At 42.1% G+C, this 13,450-nt stretch overlaps 2 protein-coding genes across 2 annotated transcripts; one reads left to right on the top strand and one right to left on the bottom strand.

Annotated features, from left to right (window-relative positions):
* Nucleotides 1–2,158: 2,158 nt before the first annotated feature.
* Nucleotides 2,159–4,651, bottom strand: LOC108053835 (protein sly1 homolog). Its single transcript, XM_017136558.2, has 5 exons — nucleotides 4,464–4,651; nucleotides 4,227–4,386; nucleotides 3,482–4,170; nucleotides 2,689–3,398; nucleotides 2,159–2,629 (listed from the first exon to the last, which is right to left on the bottom strand). Exons 1-5 carry the CDS (start codon nucleotides 4,489–4,491, stop codon nucleotides 2,297–2,299), a joined length of 1,920 nt encoding a protein of 639 aa, XP_016992047.1. The 5' UTR covers nucleotides 4,492–4,651; the 3' UTR covers nucleotides 2,159–2,296.
* A 1,209-nt stretch (nucleotides 4,652–5,860) lies between these two features.
* Nucleotides 5,861–12,076, top strand: LOC108053836 (out at first protein). The gene is given in 4 exon segments (XM_017136559.2): nucleotides 5,861–6,224; nucleotides 8,383–8,496; nucleotides 8,577–8,895; nucleotides 9,668–12,076. Coding segments are annotated over 4 exon segments (1,398 nt in total). The 5' UTR covers nucleotides 5,861–5,960; the 3' UTR covers nucleotides 10,369–12,076.
* The last annotated feature ends 1,374 nt before the right edge of the window (nucleotides 12,077–13,450 follow it).

Genomic DNA, 13,450 nt, shown 5'->3' with positions numbered 1-13,450 from the left:
AATATTTAATATTAACATATAGTACCTTTGGATAAAAAACCTACTAAATAATGGGACTATTATTAAAATGGAGTCCTATCAGCCGAGAATTTTTGTATAAAGCTACAACTTGTATAAGCTAAGGGTTAGCAACATGAAGATATAATAAAGTGAAGGTATGCTGAAGACTACACCAGATCATCGTATATCTGCCCAGATCTCTCCAGACTCTCCACTTCGAGTCATCGTCCATTCATTGGGTCTGAAGATCCGAAGCCGAAGCTCGAAGTTCGCCTTCTTTGTCTGGCGGGCACTTCATTTTGTGGGATCGTCCGACCGCCTGACTGGCTGTTTGAGTCCGGCTCCTCGAATTTTGGAATTTGTTCTGCCTTGTTAAGAGTTGTTAAGATTATGATATATGTATGGGATGTCGGCGAGTGTGTATCGGTGTGGTGGCTGCAGAATCGGGGGAACCGAGGCAGATCCAACAGGCCAGACCCAGCAGAATCAACAGAACCAAGACGACGACAGCGGCAGCCATTATGATTCACAGCAGGAATGTGGGAAACGGCTGCCTGACCATTTTTTTTTCCTCGGTTTTTCGGGTCTCGACTGCGAGGAGCTCCTCTGGGCTCCAAGATCCACACAGATACTCACGCACACGCGGACAGTTGCATTTACCACATAATCGATTCATGCATGTGGCAAGTTAAGAATTTCTTTCATGTTGCGTTTTCGTTGTTAGTTTCTGTTGTCGTTTTTCCCTCTCATTTTTTCTTTATGATTTGTTTGAGCCGCATCTTTTCGGACCACCCGTGAAATCACTTTGGGTTACCAGTTTCTGGCTGGGAGTCCGACTTCTCTTTTCCTCTGGATTTTTGGTCAGTTTTTTTTTTTTTTTTTGGGTCTTGGGCTTTTGTTAAATTGCTCTTGTTTATGTTAACATTTAAATTGTGGCCACGGGTAGTCTGGATATAAAACCTAACCCAGGCAACCCAACCAAAACCAATATTTAAACTCAACGCTCCATGAATAATCATCGTCATCGTCAGCGTCATCATCTCTACTGTGGCCTTTCAGCGGGCCATCAATTCTGATTTACCAAAAGTGTTAATTAGCTCATGGATCGGTTTTTTCTTCTCCATATTTTTCTTATTTTTGGTATTTGTTTGTCCGCTTATCTCGGGAAACTGCCCACAGTGGTTGGAAATACTCTCAATCGGAGCTTTATCTCGTGGACAATTTAAGAGAATGCATTGGGCTCGTTTTTTGATTTAATTTATTCTTTTAAGAATATTTAGACAGTTCTGACAATATACAACATTTACTCTGGATATTCAAGAATAATATATTTTAAAGAATTCGTTCAATACAATTTTGAAATATTTTAAAAGGAATCAGAAGAAGTTTAACACATTTTACTTTTTATAAAATAATGTGTAGGATATTTAGATCTTTAATTTTATTTAACCTAGAGGTAAAACCAAAGCGCTTAAATGATTTTTAGAATTCTTTAAATTTATTTGATGTCCTACTAGTATATAGCCAAACATCGATTTAAATATTTACATAATAAGCAAGGCTGTAATATTTATTGCAAGCTGAACAGGGGACTAACAACATACTGGCAAAAAGCTAGGCTACATCCCTAGGTTCCAGGGATAATTTAACGCTCTGTTTTGATTGACTTGCCTGCCTGCCCGCCTCCCAAAGAAGCGACATTCAATCAGTGCTGCAGTGGTTCCGTTGAGTGCTCCAGTGCTCTGGCATCGACTGTCCATTCATAGTTGGTCAGGGATAGTGCTAATTGCCGGGTTCTGTCCCTGCCAGCTTCTGCGCCTGTCCCCAAGTGCCGCGCATAGTTGTCGCCCCATAATTGTGGCACCGCCGCCGAAGGCATCGGGTATCGGGCTGGGGCCATCATCGCCTCAGCCGTTGACTGGTTGTCTGTCAGCTGTCCATCAAAGCGTTGCCAAGTTGGTGTTAATGGGTGCCTAGAATGCGAGTGCCCCTCCCCGTCGCCGAGCTCTCCCATTCCATCACCATCACCAGCTTCAGCTCCAGCTCCCTGGTCTTGTTGTACACGGGGCTACGCATGTTTTTGCTTGTTGTCCTTCGGGGATTAAGCGTCAGGTTGGAGTAATTGCCGAGTGCTGAGTTCGCCCCTTGCGTTCGCCTGTTCCTCTTTTTTGCCTGGCATTTAATTTATTTTTGGATATGCTTAAAGTAAACGAAAGAAGCCACACAGACACACATGCACATGCACCCAAAACCCGGTCCACTCCGCTCAGCAGCAATGGAATCGAAGCAGCCGCTCCTAACTCGTCGCCGTGGGCGACTGGATCTCGCCGCCCAAGGCAGAGAGCTCCTTGAGGAACTGCTTCGCGTTGGTCAGCGTGGAAGCGCCATAGATGATCCGCCGTTGCACATTGGACGTTTGCTTCTGTTTGATGAAGTCCACCAGGTTCTGGTACTCGATGTAATTGCCACCGCCGACCATAAAGACCACGGCGTCCTGGAATGGCGCCCGGTTTTTGGGCAGGACGTCCCCGCCCTTGAGTAACTTGGGATCGAGATACAAATAGTCATCCGTCTCCGCGTTGCTGCGACACTCCATCACCTGCTCGGTAATCTTGGTCACGGGAAGATTCTGCCAAGAATGAAATTTAATTTCAGAGTGGTCGTAGCAAACAGAAAACAGGTACTTACATGCCGCTTAACCACCAGGTTCTTGACTCCCTCCATCACAAAGGAGCTGCCCTGTGAGACGAGCTTAGTGAACATGGACACAGTCTTGGTGCCACCGCCCTCGTACTGGGTGGCCTGGCTGACACCCGGCGAGCGGTTCATGATCCCCTTCCAGCGCTGCACATACGCCAAGGCAGTCAGGTCACAACCGGCCGCCTGAAGCGCATCCTTAAGCCGCTCCTGCTCCGATTCTGGCAGATGCTGCGCGCAGATAAAGTAGATGATGTAGAGGCGCAGCTTGTCCTCCGCCTGACCGAATTCTCCATCCCGGAGGAGATCCAAAAGCGGCCTGTCTAGTGTCTGCTTCGACATCACCTTCTCCTCGATTTCGAAATACGAATCTAGTCTGCGTGCCTTGATGAAGTTCAGGATGGCTGTGGCAATCTTGGTGTGCATGTCGATCAGTCGCTTCTTCTCCATCAATTGGGGCAGCGAATTAACTGCGTTGGTCAACCGTGCGGTGGTGTCATTGACCAGCGAGAAGGCAATGTCCGACTCGCCCTCAATTCCCATTGAGGTCTTCAGGCGCTTGATCTCCTCCTCGGAGTTGCGGTAGGACTCCAGTTCCTCCTGGATGGCTTCGGCCACCGTGGGGAAAGGGCTGCCCTTGTGCGTCATCCAGAAGCGATCGTTGCGGTCCAAATCGCAGGCTTTGGGCTTCTTGCGGGCACCTAAAAGAAGTTTCAAATTATTATTAACTCTTGATTTGGTTAGTTTAGACTCCAAACTTTGGAGTAATGAGTTATATACTTACCAGCACTAGCCGTTTCGTCTTCCACGTAGACCAAATTCAGTCCCAAGTCCAGGACATCGTGCACCAGCGCCTGATACGACCAGGTGTGATGCAGCGGCGTGGCCAGATCCATGTTCCTGTCCAGAAGCAGCAGCACGGGTCGCTGGAAACTGAACACTCCGCCGCCTGCCTGCGTGGCATCCATGTGGAATAGATTGGCGCGTGCGTCCCAGAGGTTTTCGCGCAGCTTCTTCTCCAGCTTGCGGGCCACCATCTCTGCGGCACTGTTCCGCGGACAGCGGATGATGGGCACATTGCCTAGGGTCACGAACAGGGCAAAGAGCGAGTCCACAATGGAGTCCATCAGCGCCTCCATCTCATCGTCGCGGGTGTTGGCCCGGTTGATGGCGTAGTAAGACATCTGTTCGCTCTGCTGGTGCTTCAGCACGAAGAAATCGTCCTCCAAGCTGATGAAGTTCACATACTGATCGTAAACGCGCTGGATATTGGCCACACAACCGGCGTGCAAAGCGGCAGCGGCCAGATTCTCAATCTTGCTGCGTGTAATGGGAGCCAGGAAGTTAAGGTGGTACACATCGTATAAGCCGTTCGAGAAGTCCTGCTGAATCCTGTCAAGATTTTCGTCGGTGGGCAGACAAAAGTAGATAGCCGGCACATCCGGAATGGAGTCGCGATCGGAGTGAAGTTGCCTGGTGTAATGAAGAATATATTTATTACTGGATTTTAAAAGGATCTTGCCACTTACACATGCAGGGTCACGCCCAGTTCGCGCAGCTCCTTAATGGAAATGATTGGCGATATTATGTCCTGACCCACGCGATCGTAGATAAGGATCTTCCACACGGGCTCCGCGGCCAAAGCTTTTGGCTGCTGCGAGTTCAAATTAAGCATTTGCTTAATGGCATCTGGAATGATTCGAATAGAAAAACCCATTAATTAAGATTTTCCATTGGCAGGAGTATTTGTTTTTGTTGTTTCTCACTAATTTGGCGCTCCCGCAGGGTTAGCATTGTGGTTTGTGTGTGGCAGCCGTCAATTAAAGTCGGATTTAGTGGATCTTCAGCAAACTACTTTCTTTTTAATGGCTAAAAAACATAGTTTACAAAAAAACAACACGTCACAAGCGACTGCGGGGCAAAGCGTTTGACCAATTTTAGTGCATAGTGAAGGTATCAGCTGTCACGCCAGTGTGAACGTATGTTGCTGAAATAATGAAAGGTTGCTTAAAATACTGAGGTGTTTGGTATTAAAATCACGATATTCACTTTTTCATTTCATCACAGCAATAATTCAAATCTGCGATTTAAGCTTGATTTGCATTTACGGGTTGATATTTTCGTCATTTCCATGATAAAACCCCTTTCTTTAAAAAAAACTGCCATTCTAAGCCCATAACATTACTTGCAGACATCCGATTTCATAGTGGCATATTTCTAAATGATTGTGGTTTAATTCTTTAAAAAACTGTATTTTCAGCTTAGTTTGTAATTTAGGGTCGTCTTTTCGTCATTTTCATAATGCTTACCCCTTTCCTAATTTTCAAAAAAATGGCTTCGCAGAAAAGTGTCCAAAAACTGTACTTCTAAGCCCATAACTTTTCTTGCAGACATCCGATTTTAAAGTGGCATACTTCCAAATGATTGTGGTTTAATTCTCTAAAAATCCGTGTCTTTAGTTTGGTTTGTATTTTTAGGTTGATTTTTCGTCATTTTCATAATGCTAACCCCTTTCCGAGTTTTCGAAAAATGGCCCTGCAGAAAAGTGCCCTAAATCTGCACTTTTACGCCCATAACTTTTCGTACAGACATCCGAATTCAAAGTGGCATTCTTCAAAATGATTGTGGTTTAATTATCTAAAAAACTGTATTTTCAGCTTGGTTTGTAATTTTTGGTCGATTTTCAGTCATTTTTACATGCTAACCCCTTTCCAAATTTTCGAAAAAATGGTCATGCAGTAAAGTGCGGTAAAACTGTACTTCTAAGTCCATAACTTTTTTTGCAGGCATCCGATTTAAAAGTGGCATACTTTAAAATGATTGTGGTTTAATTCTCTAAAAATCTGTGTTTTTAGTTTGGTTTGTATTTTTGGGTCGATTTTTCGTCATTTTCATAATGCTAACCCCTTTCCTTATTTTCGAAAAATGGCTCTGTGAAAAAGTTTTAAAAGTATTAAACTCATACAATTTCTTACCGAAATCCGAAATAACATATACCCATATACCCGGAGATTTTACTAGCATTTAACCTTAAAAAAGCTAGATTTAACGAGATCTAAGCAAGACTAGCAACTCTAGTTTCATTTGCAGCAGGTGGACAGCTCGCTTTTGGTATTTACGCTTACGGTCACACCGCACAGCTGATTTCGAAACGACGTTTTCCAGTGAACATCAGAATTTTCGTCAGTTATTTTCGTTTTTTCGACGCGAGTGGTTCGTTCCGTGCGGTTTTATTTACGATTTATCGTGTGTGTCGCATCGAAATGATTCTGGAAGCGGAGCATCCGCAGCAGCGCATCGCAAACGCCGCCCAAGCTGTTCGCCAATCGCATCTCCGCTGGCGCTTAAATAATTTAACTACTTTAAATGCTATAAAAACGCATTCGCGTGTTAATTGCAGCGGTCGTGTCGTCAGTCGAAATCACTATTTCAAGCACAGTCGCGCTTTTTTGTGGTTCCTGCTCTGTAATATGTTAATGGGCGTGGACCGTGTCCATTCCCAGCTGCTTATCAACGTACAAAATCAGGTGCGACATGACAAAAAAATCACTGAAATCACACAAAAGTAACAAAAAAAAAACACAATGACGGTAGCAGCGCTGCCCATCTGATTTTCGAACAGTTCATTTCGAAAATGAGCGCGCCAAAACAAAACAATTCAAAACGGGAGAGGAGAGAGCGAAAGAGAGGTTTTCGATGAAGCTATATAAATAAACAATTGGAATTAACAGATTTTCCTCGAGGAGTTTTAGTTCCAAGCTTATCTTTAAGTATATAATGTTTCGGTTAAACTTTATTCAATTCTGACAAAGTCGTTGCCATCTTTCTCATATTTTGAAACATTAATATTCATTGCCAAATACAGTAAACAAAAATTGAAGGTAAAAATAGAAAACCATAAGCTTAAATAAAATTGTGTTTATGAATGTGTAACCTTATGAAAAGCATATGTTTGGTAAACACATTCCGAATAAGTATTAAGTACTCAAAAATCTATGAAATGAATGTTTGGTATGGAAGTAAAAAGAGTCTAAATTAATTGCTCTTCCAAATCTTAATCGCAAGACTAAAGGTCTAACCTTTACGAAAACTTTACGCCTGAACATAAATTGATAAGCAGTAACCAATCTATATTGGATGGAAATTGAATCTGCACAACTGCCATAACCGCGTTTACTAATAGCCAGTTATGGGCCCTTAATTGTTCTTGATTTGTATAAAATATCGTTTGTATTGTCTACATGTGCACATGTTCTCTGATGATTGCCAATAGCCTGGCAATGGATTGGATAATCAAATCAAAATCTTTGACATAGACAGATAAGGTCGTTGCTGAACTTGTAGTATGACACAAATAAATAATTTAAGAATTTGTTTGTTTTGAGACCAATTAAATAAGTTCAGTTCAATGTCACGATAAGAACTTTCACTTTTCTGACGTTTTATTTTTTCCACTTTAATATTAGTTGGGTTTGTTTGACTGGCTGAATATTGACGCTTTGCTTTCGTCCTTTCCATAAATTTTAGATTAGTTGGCCAAAAACAGCGCTGATTCTATAATGAAAGCCGACAGCAACAAAATCTGCCATCTCAGTCGCACTTACTGGGGCCTTATTTGTTTACATGTGACATCCTTCATTGTTCTGCACTCTGTCCCTGGCCCCAAAATGTCCTGATGGCTCTCTTCCTTTGCTTCACCTCTCCGCCACTCTTTTCCCTTTTCTCTTCTCTCCGTCATTCTTTGTTTACATGCCCCTTTGTGCAAACACACAGAAAACCCAGCAGCAACAAGAACAAAAACAACGAATAATATAGGTGTTTTAAGGACCGAAATTCCAAATACCCTTGTAATGCCACTATTTTTATACATAGTTACTTTCGAATACAAAATCTGTTAAAATATTATTATATCTTTTCAATTTGATTCATTGTACTTTGGCTTGCCATATAGATTATCTTTACTGATGCTTAAAATATTACAAGACCTTTTTTTCTGTGGATTGGACGTGTATTTCGAGTACCTTCAGTTTAATTTAATTTTTATATTTTCGAGCCTAAATAAAATATTGTGTCTACAATTTGTACTATTAATATATTGACTATAACCCAACAAAACTGTCATTTAGAAACATTCAACCAACAAGGATGATATTCTTATTATTTATGTTTTTTACTGTTTATTGCTTGATAAATTAAGTATTATCACTTCTGATGAATAGATAGTTAGACATGAAAATAATAATAGTATATCGCTGGCCAAAACTCGCTATGCCCTAGGCCAGAGTATAGCAACAACAACAGGCACAACCAACATATTTGTTTGTGTACACGTGTAAAGGGCAAATGCTGGTGTTGTTGTTGAACTACATTTCGAGATGTTGTGGGTTGGCGAGTTGTTTTCGTTCTCATCCTGCCCTTTGCCAAAGCTCATCTCATCTCCGTTTCGTTTTCGTTGGCCTCTCATGTTTTCCCTTTTCTTTTTTTTTTAACTCTCTTGACTCTAATTTGGTTCATGGCTGCCCAGCTTCAGGACCTGTCATAGTTAATTTAAGTCCTGACAACACAAGGAACCCCTGAGCTCATGACTGCCTTTGTGCTGCATTAATATTTTAGTTGGATGGGGAGAATGGGAAATGCCGAGAAAGTAATTTAACACTTGTTGCTCCCTAATCCGATTCTTTCCAGGGTGGCGAGGTGATCCAGGAGACTATTACCTCCAACATTGGCGAGGACCTGATAACGCTGGAGTTTCAGAAAACCGACGGAACGCTCATCACCCAGGTCATCGACTTTCGCAATGTAAGTAAAAAACTCGAAGCTTTGAAAAGGAATTTGAAAAAGAAATTAAATTCTAAATCTTTTGTCTCTTTTGCCCGCAGGAGGTTCAAATCCTCAAGGCCTTGGTTCTGGGCGAGGAGGAGCGTGGCCAGAGCCAGTACCAAGTGATGTGCTTCGCCACCAAATTCAACAAGGGCGACTTCATCTCCTCGGCGGCAATGGCCAAGCTGCGCCAGAAGAATCCGCACACCATCCGCACGCCCGAGGAGGACAAGGGCCGGGAGACCTTCACCATGAGCAGCTGGGTGCAGCTGAACCGCTCCCTGCCCATCACCAGGCATTTGCAGGGACTCTGCGCCGAGGCCATGGACGCCACCTACGTGCGGGATGTGGACCTCAAGGCTTGGGCGGAACTGCCAGGTGAGTGTCTTTTTTGGAGCTAGTATTAGGTATTAGGCTTTCCAAACAATTTCTAAGAATCTCTAGGGAATAAAATCGAGAAGATCGCAGTACAACTTTCTTTATTTGATACCATATAGTGCACCAACTTCATTCATTTAAATCAAACAAATTTTAACTAACTTACCAAAAACTGTGAAATTTCAAAAAGTTTCCTTTATAGCTATTTTTATTGCCATGACATTTTTAAAGCTTTTGCGCGTCTTACTATTTAAAGTTAAAGCAATAAAAAGCGCTTTGCGAATTGGTTAAAGTTGGGCAGAAACGAAATTAATAGTAGAAATAAATATAACAATATATGCTATACGTATATCCAGTGTAGAACAATCGAAATAATTTATTTTCTCAATTTAAAAGCTATGACTTTATTTATAAAGACTTAAATATCTATGCGCCACAAACGCAATATATTTTCGACTTCTTCTTGTTACCAAATAAATATATAAAATCCTTTTTTAAGTCAAATAGTTAAGAAGCTAATTGCATTTTCACATGCAGACTAAAATTGTCCAATGCTCTACGAAAACCAAACCGCATTCGATAATATTCTCCGAGAGTTCAAAACGTAAAGTAATTTGAGATAGAGAAGTTCGTCTGAAACCTTGGTTAAAGGAATAAGTTGGGGAAAAACTTGCCCGTAGATATCGGTTAGTTCCGAAGAAATTTTCCGCTTTGCAACTTTTTGTTTACCTTTTTGTTTCGCTTCCCGTGTGTTTTTCGTCGACTCCGGCAGGCTCCTCGATTTCCAGCCTGGAGGCGGCCACCGAGAAGTTCCCGGACACGCTCTCGACGCGCTGCAACGAGGTGAGCAGCCTGTGGGCGCCCTGCCTGTGCAACCTGGAGACCTGCATCGGCTGGTATCCCTGCGGGCTCAAGTACTGCAAGGGCAAGGGGGTCGCCGGAGCCGACTCCTCGGGCGCCCAGCAGCAGGCTCAACAGACGAATTATCGCTGCGGCATCAAGACCTGCCGCAAGTGCACACAGTTCACCTATTATGTGCGGCAGAAACAACAGTGCCTCTGGGATGAATGACGACGCGGCGAGCTGCAGCTGATGCAGATGCGCTGCGCCAGGCGGCGGAATGGTAGCGACGCTGCCACCTGTCCAGGAGTTTCGGGCGAAACAAGAGCAGCAACACAGGCGACAATAACTGGAGCAGCAGGAGATGGGAAGGATACTACGGCTGGGGCAACAACGACAACAACGACGACCAACAAATTAAGCCAACTGCTTTTGTTGGTCCAGCAGCAGATGCCTTTTGCTCTGTGGAGTTTTCCGGTCCATCACATTTCCCAGCCCCAATCCCGAACCCAGTCCCAGCATAAGCCCAGCCAGCAGCAGCACCATCATCAGCATCATTCTCAGGTTGCCCCCACTGCGCATCACCCGTCATCATCATCATCATCAACCCCAATGGCCGCCATCGTTGCGTGATAATGAACGCTTGAAAACCCAACATCCCCAATCCACTACAAGTCCAGAAAAAAAACGAGTGTTGACACTTTTTCCGCTCACGATTCAAGATTCTGGACGCTGTCATTTGAATGCAAGCCACTCGGTGGAGGGTGAGCCACAGCAAAAAAAAGGAGTAAAGCGAAAAAATGTAAAAATGTGCTTCTGTATACTATGTATATATATATATGTATATTTAACGATGATTAGCTTTTAGCCAGCTTACGTTCTACGCTTATGCCGGATTTCGTTTTAGACCTAGGTTAGGTGTCCTAATTCAATTTAACCTGAGCACGGTTGAGCACGTTTTTTCATAGTCCCTTAATGATTTTTCTTTTTCTAATCTGTTCTTCTCTTTTAGCTTTAGTCATATTATCTTACATCTTTCTACCTTATTTAAATTTGAACATTTTATTGATTTACCTCTGGTATATAATTCAGATATATCGTTTGACTCTTCTATTTATCTTTCAAGCTAATATTACTTTTCGTGACTTTCTTCAGATAATATTTAGGAGCTGCTAACAATTTTTCTTCAAACTTCCTCCAGCTTTCTTTGCTTTTCTAGACCATTTCCAATTTGTTTACTTTGCCCGTTAAACTCACACTTTTTATCCACATTTTGTGCAGCAATTTCGTTTCAATTACCCTTCTACAGCGTTTTATATTTCCTTTGTTTGCCATTTTGCTTCACTTCACTTTACCTTAACTGAAGCCTGATTAGATGTATTAAGAATGTTGGACACAATATCACGTTCCACGCTATTTCCACTCGTGTTGCGTTAAGCTCAAGAATATTAAATAAGTATAGAAATATGAATAAATTAAATGTGGCCTTAGCATATTTTATGAGCAGTAGAAAAAGGAAATTAATTGAACTAAGAAATTTGTCAGGCGGCAGCAGAACTCGTAATTAATTGTGCTCATAATAGTTGTAACAGAAGAACCACAAGAATATGATATATTGCCATATAGGAGATGGTGAATGTGGTGAATTATACTAACCAAAACGACTGCCGCAATAAAAGCTTTTCTATGTTTTTTCCACTCGAAAATGGCTGTTTGAGATACCATAGTCCCGTTTCTTCCTTTCTTATCTTTCTCCCACTAAATCTACACTATATAAACTAAACCTAAACCGTAAGAAACGCCTGCCTTTTTGCCTTTGACTTGTAATCTTTTCCAATTTATATTCGAATCAAATTAAATACCTTACGATGAGAGAACCTTATGCAAATTAATTGATACCAATAATAAACAATACCAAGAACAATAATCTATTGTATAAATTTCAAGAACCTAGTCTACTTAGAGTGTTAGAATGGCATATTTTCCTAAAAGCGTACTACAAAAGAAATCAAGTAAAAACAAAAAGTCTTAAACCAGTTTCGACGACAAGAAAAACCAACGGTGATAATAATTTTTTCTACGATATAGAAAGGCAACTCCTTTGACTCACTGTATAAAAATGTAATGGAAACGAAATTGATCAAGTGTAAAAATTGATTAGTATTACTAAGCATTTAAAATTGATTAAATGATGATCTGAATTGTGTAAAGAGCATTTGCCAATAATAAACGATTAATCGACTAGTCCTAAACAAATAATTGAAATTAATAATTAGTCTTAATACAAATGCTGACAAATTCTACGTTTTATAAAAAAAAAACAAAAGTAATGAAAACGAAAGAGAGATGACTTTTATTTTAAATGGAATTCCTATTTTGGGCTTGTTTGCATAGATTACGGTTCTGTTCAATGGAAAATCCAAGTTTATTAATGCATTTTCCGTAATCATTAAAGAGCTCCCCGAAATAGTCAACCCCTCAATGCATTAAAATGCCCGACATGCTGTGCCTTGTTTGCCCAGCCCTCCAGAACTCCGGCAGGACCTGATCCTTCCGCTCCGTGAGCCCCGCATCCTGTCTGGAGTGCAGGCTGCAAGGAAAGGAGCAGCTTGAGCCAGTGGCAAATCCTTTATGCGATTTGTAATTCATGAGCAGAGCGCACAGATTCTTATCATTTATTTTACTGCGCAATCGGTATCGACGCGGGATGCGAGGGAGGAGGCAACAAGCAACCGGCAGACATCTAGACAAACACTTGCAACCAATAACTATATTCATGGCGTCGACTGTAGCCGACGATAGCTTAAGACGTGCGGAAACCAAATCGGCGTCGTAGAAAATTGAATTTGTTACGATTTCGCAGAGGCGGTGGCGGTGGCGCGGGAGTCCTGCTTAAGGACCTCCTGGTTGCCGAGTGCCCAGCTGAAGGGGAGCAAACGTATGTGCATGCCTAATGAGCCATGAAATGCCAGAGCCTGGATCTGGATCCCTTTTGGCTTTGCTTTTTTCGGTGGGTCATTTCCCGGTGGGCAATCAACGACAGCTGGCGGCTCGAAAAACCACCCCCTTTTTGGGAGGGTGGGGCAGGACCACCCGTCGGTCAGGGCCACCCCGTGACCTCTTCACGACCCCACATCTATATAATTAAAGCTTGCAGCTGCTGGCGTGTAAATCAACCAAATCAACTCTCTTCGCAGGCTCTTAATTAAGTTTACACTCTCGGAATTCGATTTCACCATCCATATTTCTCGTTTTTTCTGTTGGTCAGACGTGTGCACCCAGCAAATGTGGCGGAATCAATAAGGTGAGTGCGTTTATAGCCTATAAATTATTTATGAATAATAAATAATTATCCAGTTTTTATATGTTGGTTTTTGTTCTTAACATTTTTATTTACATTCCTCAAAGCACTGCAAAAAATAAAATATAAAATATTTACCCTCTCAATCAAAACTTTTTTTTTCATATTTGTTTAATATGATTTCATTGAACTTTTTATTCCCCTGAACTTTTACATTGAAATCCTTCAAAATGCTCCGCTCTTGACATTTACAATCAGTGGTGAAATGTGGTTTGTCAGTGCCGGTTATCAGGCCAGGGAAAGCAGCTTTCCCCACCGACTTTTCCCTCAGAAAAGTTCTCGAGTGGGGGTGTAAGTCCGCCCCCAATGTTCGTGTGTGAGGGACTGTGCTCATTGCTGCGGCCATGTGAGTTT

This window comes from Drosophila rhopaloa, unplaced genomic scaffold (assembly GCF_018152115.1).
Source record: "Drosophila rhopaloa isolate 14029-0021.01 unplaced genomic scaffold, ASM1815211v1 contig_2, whole genome shotgun sequence".
Taxonomy (NCBI): Eukaryota; Metazoa; Arthropoda; class Insecta; order Diptera; family Drosophilidae; genus Drosophila; species Drosophila rhopaloa.
Note: the sequence above shows the minus strand (reverse complement) of the source record. Positions and strands in the feature narration are given on the sequence as shown.